At 40.5% G+C, this 9740-nt stretch overlaps 1 protein-coding gene across 1 annotated transcript in view; it reads left to right on the forward strand.

The window, feature by feature from the left end:
* ANKFN1 (ankyrin repeat and fibronectin type III domain containing 1) overlaps positions 1–9472 on the forward strand; it is a 173140-nt gene extending 163668 nt beyond the window's left edge. The window contains exon 18 of the mRNA XM_062216707.1: positions 8688–9472. Within this exon, the coding sequence (XP_062072691.1) occupies positions 8688–9472 (785 nt within the window). The remainder of the gene's footprint in view (positions 1–8687) is intronic.
* Positions 9473–9740: the final 268 nt, after the last annotated feature.

Genomic DNA, 9740 nt, shown 5'->3' on the forward strand with positions numbered 1-9740 from the left:
CTGAACATAGTCTTTTTTTCTTGTCATTCATTATTCCATAAACAACACAGTACAACTATTTATATAGCATTCACATTGTATCAAGTATCAAAAATAACCTAAGGATGATTTAAAGCATGTGGGAAGATGTGCATAAGTTGTATGTGAACACTACACTATTTTATAAAAGGGACTAGATTGTGGATTTTGGTATCAGCAGAGGGTTCTAGAACCAGTCCCCCAAGGATACTGGGGGATAACAGCACACAGTAAAGAACAAGACAGGACTTCAAAGTGTGTCTAATTTTAAGACAATTGTTCTTTCTGATACACCCAGGCTGACTCTTAAGTCAAATATCACCAAAGATAAAGCAAAATGATTCAGGTGATTGTTTTCAGGAATTTCTATGGCAGTTTAAGTAAAGTAGGTCCTTTCAAGATGCTTTCAGCATTATTTTTAAGAGACAATCAAATCTCACTACTCTTTCTGTTTCCAGATTTCAGTATCTGTTTTAATTTCAATTCAACATGCTTTACTGGGTGCCTTCAGTGTACCAGCTGCAACACAAGAAGCAAAGAGTGAATCCATGATACGACACAGTATAATTCAGAAGTCTTCATGGTCTGTTTGTATTATCAGCTTAGACGGTCTGGGAAACAAGGAAGATTCTATACAACCTTTTGCCCGACTCATTCCTTAGCCTATTCCTTCACTGACTGCCTTAATTTACTCAGCAGAAACAAGACACAGTGCATGCTCTCTAGAGTTAGCAGTCCAGTGTGGAAGACAGATATGAAAATTGACAATTTGTAATAAAACTTGGGAAATGTAATAACAGAGAAAATATAAATGAAATGCTATAAAAGCCAAAGGAACTGAGCAACTAACTCCACCTGGGGAAATCAATATGGCCACCCCATGAGACAATGGGTCTTAAAATATGACACTCTATTGAAATATTAGAATGCCAATTTCTTTAAAGCACATATTCAAATACTCCTTAGTCCTCTTCAAATAATAAACGTCCATTCTTTGTATGTTGAGAAGTCAAAATACAAATTGCTTTTGCAAAAGGCTTTTTAGACCAGAAAGAGGGAACAGCATCACAAACTCTTCTGTGGCTGCTTCTAGTAATAGTCAATTTTACTATCAGTCCTCTAGTGAACTGAATGGTTACTCTCAAAAAGTATGTACCTGTCCTAACCCTCGTAACTTGTGAATGTGACTTTATTTGGAAAAAAGATCTCTGCAAAGACAATTAAAGATCTTGAGGTGGGACTATCCTGGATTGTAATTATCAGGCGGGCTTCAAATCCAATAACAAGTGTCCTTATAAGAGACAGAAGACTATTCAAACACAGAGCACAGGCCATGGGAAGGTAGAAGCAGAGATCTGAATAATGCACTCCAATAAGAATGCTAACAGCCACCAGAAGGTGAAAGAAGCAAGAATGTATCCTCCTCCTGAGCCTCCCAGAAGAGGGTGACCCTAATAACACCTTGATTTCTCTGCCTTCCACAGCTGTGAAGTAGTAAATTTCTGTTGTTTTAAATCACCCAGAATGTGGGCACTTGTTATAGCAGCCATGGGAAACTAATACAAGACCTAACATGTTTCTCTAGCAGCAGCAATATCAAGAAGTCCTTACTAAGAGCTTAACTAAAATAATTCTGAGGTGGTACCACACAAAATGAATTAGATGAACCAGATCCCAGCCCTTAGCAAGTTTCCATAAGTTACAGAAATGCTAAGGTAGATGGCAGCATAGCACGTCTTTGGAGTGAGACAAATTTGCATTTGGGTGCCTACTTAGAGGTTATATGAATTAGAAAACTTAATAAGCCTATACTTCAATATTCTCACCTGCAAAATGGACCTTGTAAGGGTTAAATGAAATAAAGCATATAGAACACTTAGTATTATGGCTGTCTCACAGTAAGCACCTAATACCAGATATTGTTGTTACTATTCAGTGTACAAACAAGTACATGTAGACAGATGAACAGAACACTGATCAGATAAGTGATGAAGGGCAATCAATTAAGAATTCTTTCCATGTATCTTATTTCAAGCCCACATTCAAATCTTCACTCCATCACTTCTAAGATACCTGTCACTGTTATCACCAAAAACACCCAATAATCCTGAGATCCTATTACCTGAAGTGTCTGACTTTTCCCATTAAAGATGAGGAAGAGTACTGTCTTAAATTTGACTGACTGACATATAATAATTATACATATTAATGAGGTACAATGTGGTGTCTGGATTCATGTATTCAGAACATAAAGTCATTCAGCCCAAGCCTTTATCCATTTCTCTCCTTTTAACCTGAAAATCTCTTTGTCTTCTTCCTTAACCACTTGTCTCTGAGGACAACATGTTCTTCCTTCTTACTCACTTAGGACCAATGCCATTACTTGGACTCACAACTGATCACCCTTCCTTATTATTTATCAGCTTTACCACTCGTATCTTCAAGTACTCCCTCTCCAATGGTTCCTTCTTGTTGGCAACCGCAACCATCCTCCTTCAACCTCACTATCCCACCAAACTCCCACCACTTCTCTTCTTGGATGCTGTGGCCATTCACCTCTAGCTCAACCTATCCCAAATTAAATCTACCATCCCTTCAACTGCCCAACCTGAATCAGGGCTGCAGTTTAGTTCCTCTGGTTTAATGCTACTCCTATGGAACCAAGGCTTGAAACCTGCTACTAACTTTGGGGCATGAGCCTTTGCTTCACTCAGTTATTTGGAACATTCTTCTCTAAAACTTTCACATAGCTAATTCCTTCTGGTCACTGCGGTCTCACCTAGACTCCCTTTGCTGGCCACCTTATTAAAGGATGCTTCCTCCAAGTCACTCTATTGCTAAAATCCAGTTTCATTTTCTTCATATCATTTTGCCCTCTCTGAAATTAACCTTACATATTTTGTCTTAATTATTGTTTAATCAAGCTCTTTCTCAGCCCTGCAACCTGAACAGGACAAATATTTCAGGGAAACACACACTCTGGACCACAGCTTCCTAGCTGGCCTCCCTGTTAGTTCCTCTTCATCAAGTTTATCTTAATATCCTAACTGCTTCATAACAATCCTAAATCTCAGTTTTCATTTTGCCAATTTCTCAAAATTCTTTAATAACCATCCACTGGTTACAAAACTGCACCCAAACTCCTTATCTAGGCTTTCAATATCCACCTCTAGTTCTATCCTACCCTTTTAAAATTAAATTATCTTTTTAAAAGTATTTATTTTAAAATAATTATATATACAATAAATGGCAAATGACTGTATGGGAGTCCCCTGCACCCTTTTCTTAGCACCCTCCCCAATATCAACATTTTATACTACTCTCATAAAACCAAGAATTTGATACAACCCATAGACCTTATCCAGATTTCACCAGTTATGCACTTATTTGTATATATTATTGAATATATAGCTCCATCCAATTATATCCCATTTATGGCCTTGAATAACCACCTCTATAATCAAGATACTCAACTACAATATCACCATAAAACTCCCTACTATCTTTGTATAAGCTTATTCATCCACCTACCCCCATCCTTGGCAATTTAATAATCTGCTCTTCATCTGTATGTCATTTCATGACTGTTACATATATGAAATTCTTTCTTTGTATTGATGAGTTCTATTCCATGATACAGATTTACCAAAGTTTAACCATTCATCCACTGAAGGATATTTGGGAGTTTCCAATTTGAAGCTATTACCAATAAAGTTTCCATAAACATCTGTGTACAAAGTTCTTCTGTGGAAATATGCCTTAATTTTTCTGAAATAAACTGCCAATAATGCAACTGCTAGGACCATTTCTTGGTAGCCTCATTTTCTCAAAATGCCATTCCTGCTCCCCATATTTTTGTCAAACGGGATTATTTGCACTGTTTCCTCTTCCTCTCATTTCTAATCCTTTTTATCATCATTTGCAAATTTATCACTAATATATCTGCCTTGAATCACTCTATGAAAGCCAGTGAAAAGAGAGATTTATATAGACATAGAATAGAGATGAATAGAGGAAAAAAGAGCTAAAATATTTCATTAATTTTTTTCCTAATAAAATCCCATCACTCTTTCCTATTAATCTATAATCCACATCTTGTTTGCGAAACTTTTCATATAAAACCTATGTTCTTCTAGTCTCATAGATATATATTTGTCCTTTACCTCAATTAAAACAGAAAACTCACTGGGGACAGGTATAATTCTTACTAACTTTACATCCATTCAAGCACAGGTATAATAGTTCCTCAGTTTTATGATGGGGTCCCATTCCTATAAAACTGGCATACATTGAAAATACAGCAGAAAATATATCTAATACAGCCAACTTACCAAATATCACAGCTCATCAACACAGCACACTGTAGAGTATCTGATGTTTATCCCTCATAATCCCATGGCTGACTGGGGTTAACACTTGTTGCCATTGCTCAGTATCACAAGAGTGTGTCCCCACTGCAGATAATCAGTCTGGGGGAGAAAAATCAAAATGCAAACTATAGTTTCTAATGAATGCCAATCACTTTTGTACCGCCATAAAACCAAATTATTGCAGATTGAGCAATCTCAAGTTGGGGAGCACCTGCACAGTGTTTCAGAGCAGGGCTCAGAGGTCACGCAATATAAAATCTTCTTGCTGAATAAATGGATGAATTAAATGTCTTTGACTTAACAGGGCTGCTGATCTAACTAGGAAACAAGGATGTTACATTTTAAAAATAATTAATAACAGGGTTGGCTCCATGACACATGAGGTTAATCCCCTGCCTGTGGCACCGGCATCCCATATGGGCGCCAGGTTCTAGTCCTGGTTTCTCCTCTTCCAGTTCAGCTCTCTGCTGTGGCCCAGGAGTGCAGTGGAGGATGGCCCAAATGCTTGGGCTCCTGCACCCGCATGGGAGACCAGGAGGAAGCACCTGGCTCCTGGCTTGGGATTGGCGTTGCGCCGGCCATAGTGGCCATTTGGGGGGTGAACCAATGGAAGGAAGACCTTTCTCTCTCTCTCTCTCTCTCTCTCTCTCGCTGTCTATAACTCTACCTGTCAAAAAAATAATAACACAAGTCTATACTACTAAATGCCAAAGAGTAACAAACATTACAGAAGTACTAAGTGAGACTTTGTGAGACTCTTGGGGGAAGCTTCTTCAAGAAGGTAGAGGAAAACCTTGAATAGATGAGTAGGAAAAAAGCAGAAGAGGTGGTCATATATTGGCAGCCATTATTTGAAGAACATGTGGGTTAATATCCTTTGTAGCTAATGGATAGTATTTCAAAGCATGGATGTGTCAATTTATTTAAGCATGATGGACATTTAGGTTTGTACCAGCTAGGGTTAAGTTTGTATATATGACACAGAAAACCCAAATATGAGTGCTGTAAACACATAGCTCTCTCATATGAAATAAGCCCAGAAGCAAAAAATTCAGGATTAATATCTGAACTCCATGGTCTTCAAAGACCAAGCCCTGTGTTTCAGCTCCACCACCCAACATGTGGTTCCTGCTTCCTAGGTTGCTTCAACATATTTTGTTATAAACTGGGAAGAAAGATTAAGAAAAGCTTATCTCCCAGATAAGACAACTCCCTTTATACATTCTTCTAGAAATTACATATAATATTTCCCAATTTTATCTCAGCATCCAAAATTTATATGGCCATGCATAGCTGTAAAAAAGGGGGGGGGGGCTTATGCATCACTGTCCCAAATAAAGATTTTACAAGTAAAAGATAATGGATAATGAGTAACAACCAGCAGTAAGAGCAAAACTGCCATGTTGCCCTTTTAATTATGAGCACCAATACACATCATCTCCTACTGTAGTGAAAAAATATTTTATACTCTGACTCTGAAATAAACAAGAAAAAAATTTCCATTTAGGTCTGATTCCTAAACTAGAAGAAACCTTGATATTTACTCCCTAACAAAAAAACTTCATCACTCAAGTTTGTAGTAGCTTTAGAATAATCCTGTCTGATCTTCCACCATGAAGAAACTATCATCTAGTAACTGTGCTGGATTTTTCTTTCATTACCTGTTGTGTTTTTGAACCAGCAAGCCACTCCTTTTGCATACAGATTCCCTTACAGAACTCTGCAAGTCAACTATTCTTTTCTTAATGCTTCTGTGCCTCTATGTCTTCCTTTCAGAGCATTCTCAACCACAAGATGATTTCTAGTTCCTCCCTATCATAAATTACACTGCAGTAAACAACTTAAAAATGCCTCCATGTGCACATGTAGCAATTTCTCAAATACAGATACCTAAAAAAGGATTCGCCGGGACTAATGACAATGCATATTTTTAATATATTCTGCCAAGTTGCTCTGCCAAGTTATACTGCCACAATCATTCTGAGAGCGCCTGACTTCCTACACTTCACCAACATTTAAGACTATCATTCTTTTATTTTTTTTTCAAATCTGAAAGACAAAAAATGCCTCATTGTTTCAATTCCATTTCCTTAATTACTATCTAGGTTGGATATAATGGATATATATTAGCAATTTGTAGCTATTATTCCTCACAATGCTGGTCATTACATCCTGCCCATTCTCATTGTGTTCTTAATGATTTACAGGAGTTCCTTGTATGTTTCTGGATATTAGTCTGTTTCACACATTATTACTATTTTCTTCCAATCTATCATTCACTTTTTATTTTATGATACTATTTGATAAAGTACTAAATGTTGATGTCAATTTTAATGGTTATTTCTTTTATGACTTCTGGGGCTTTTTCCTGCTTAAAAAGACCTTCCTGCGATAATGTTAGGCCTAGCTGCCAGTTGGGATGTCCACATCAGCCTGCCTGGATTCAATACTTGGCTCTGGCTACCGACTCCAGTTTACTGCTAATGCACACCCTGGGAGGCAGCACTGATGGCTCAAGTAATTGGGGTTCCTGCCACATGGGGGAAACTTTGCATAAGATCCTGACCCCCAGCTGCAGGCCTGGCCCAACTCTGGCAGTTGCAGCAATTTGGGGAGTGAACCAGCAGCTGGGAGCTCTGTCACACAGGCTCTGTTCTATCTCAGTGTGCTTGTTTTCGTTCCCTCTTGATAAAAGAACAATCCTATGCAAAGATCACATACTGTTTTTTAATATTAAGAGATCTGCTTGTTACATTTAGACTACATGGAATATATTTTTATACACAATATGAGGTAGGACTCTAATTATTTTGCTGAAAGGATAACCAATTGTTCAAATGTTATATATTGCATAATATATGTCCATACTTTGCTAAAAGGATAGCCTATTGTCCCAGTGTTATATATTCAATAATCTATGCTGTCCTCTACTTTAAAATGTTATCTGTAAGATGTTACATTAACACACAAAGTTTCTGTACTTTATTTTTCTATTCTACAAATCCATTTGTCTATTTATACAATATTAATGACCAAAGCTCTTTTGTAAGCTTTTCTACCTGGTAAATCAGGTTCTTTTCTATTGCTCCCCCACAAAGAGTTGGAAATTCTCATATATATTTTTCTTCCAGATGAAGTTTATCATCAAATTACTAAATTTCACATGAAAATCCTATTGGGATTGCCTCAAATTTAGAGATCAGAGATTACTTGTTCCTTTTAAGAGCACTTGCACATTTTCAAAATTAACATGTAGTCATCAAACTACAGGATCAAAGGATTTCAAAAAGTCATTGCTATTCAGAAAATTATAACTGAATTAGAGTAAAAATACAAACTAGTGCATTAAATGACTAATTTACAGGACTAAATTTGTAGCTGGCTAGTGGATATTATAGTATGCACCTTTAGGTTTCTTTCTCTTTGTTTCTCTCCCTCATACCCCCACCTCTAGCCTCATTTTTTGCTTTTTAAACAATTGGCAATGTGTTTAGTACTTGCAGACATAATCAATTTCTTTTTCAACCACCCTAAGCAGCTCTATTATCAACCCCTTTTATAAAGAAACTGAACCTCAAAGAAGTAACTCCCAAGACCACAGGGCAAGCAGGTGAAAGGCAGCTGGGTTCCTGAAGCCAGGTTTCCCAACTTTCGCCATCAGTGTCTTGTCTTCCTCCTGCCCCCTTTCAAATAAATTCCTACTGCTTTGTCAAATGCAAAAGAATAAGGAATAAATGAGTAACAAATAAATGAGTAACAGCCTTCTTTGTTTTCTACCTCATCCTCTCTAAAGACTTCTAGCGAAAATTAAAGCTGGTGTGGGGAGTAAGAGAATGTTCTAGACACCACCGTCAGGGTTAGACCTGAGTCTCTTTCCTTTCGCTTAGCCCAACCCATTAACTTACTGGGTCTGTTGCAAAATGAACAGGTGGGGCCTCTTGTTTTAAATTATTAAATATTTCAAGAAAGAACTGCAGAGCAGTAACAGCAGAGCTCAGGCCCAAAGCACAGATCCTATGTCTGCAAAGCATAAGCGTTTCTCTCTCTCTTTTTTTTTTAACTTACTTATTTAAAAGAGTTATGAGGCCAGAAGCCAGGAGCTGCTTCTAGGTCTCCCAAGCGGGTGCAGGGCCCCAAGGACTTGGCCATCTTCTGCTTTCCCAGGCCATAGCAGAGAGCTGGATAGTTATAGCAGCAGCCAGGACTAGAACCGACGTCCATATGGGATGCCAGGGTGTTAACCTGCTGTGCCACAGCGCCCCCTAATCGCTTCTCTAACTTCAGTCTCCGGCTTTGCAGATTCACAGCCCTGTTCTGATGAAGAAGGCTGCTCGGAAGTTTTCCTCCCCACTGACAGCGACTACGACTCCAGTGACGCCCTGAGCCCCAGGGACCTGGACCTGGTCTACCTGTCCTCGCACGACATCGCCCAACAGGCCTTCAGTGGCCTAAGCGGCAGTGCTCCCGACGTCCTACAGGTGCACGACATGAAGACGCCGGCGAGGCTGGGCGATGACACCCAGAGCCAGGTCCGCGGCCCAGATCCCGACCACGCGTGCACCGAAGTCCTCCACGGTCTGAGCCTCACTGGCTTCATGCCCAAGAATTGCGCCAAGATGGCGCCGAGTGCGCGGCCACCGCTAGGCTTTCTGGGAAAGCGGAAGCCGGGCAAGCACCAGCACTACAGTGGCTTCAGCCGCCAACACCGCTGGCTGCGCATGCACAGCGAGACTCAGTCGCTATCGCTCTCCGAGGGCGTGTACACACAGCACCTGTCGCGAGCCTGCGGGGAGGCCGAGCAGCCCGGACCTGCCCTCGATGGGCCCCGAGGCCTGGCTCTGGCCCACGCAGCTAGCTTCCCTGAGGAAAGGAAGAGCAGCCTCCTGGACGCGAGGCCTTCCATCCGCAGCATCTACGTGGAGCCCTACCCCACAGCCCTGGCTGGTCAGGACGCAAAGCCGTGGGCCAGCTTGAGCCCGCCCCCTGGAGGCCGCGGCGGCTTGCCCAGTCCCACGGGCCGGGAGATGGGCGGGGAGAGCCCCACCAGCACCCCAGTGTCGGAAATCCTCAGCAGCATGCTGTAGGGAGGCCCACGCCGGCTGGTCTCTGCCCACCCACACTGGTCTCTGCGTTGTCCACCTCCCTTCCCCTAGGCTGCCCCAGCTTGTCCCCGCCGTTTTCAAACATTTTAAATGTTACAAATCCAAAGGTTACAGGTTCTAATGGCCCTCTTTTGAAGAGTACAGTGCAGTGCGGAAGCCAGGGTTACCAGTGCTGTTCCCTGTTTAGCCTAGAATGGGCAAAGAGGCGCTTTTGTGTCAACGTGGAATCCGAGATGCAATGATGCACGTG

This window comes from Lepus europaeus, chromosome 18 (assembly GCF_033115175.1).
Source record: "Lepus europaeus isolate LE1 chromosome 18, mLepTim1.pri, whole genome shotgun sequence".
NCBI classification, from domain to species: Eukaryota; Metazoa; Chordata; class Mammalia; order Lagomorpha; family Leporidae; genus Lepus; species Lepus europaeus.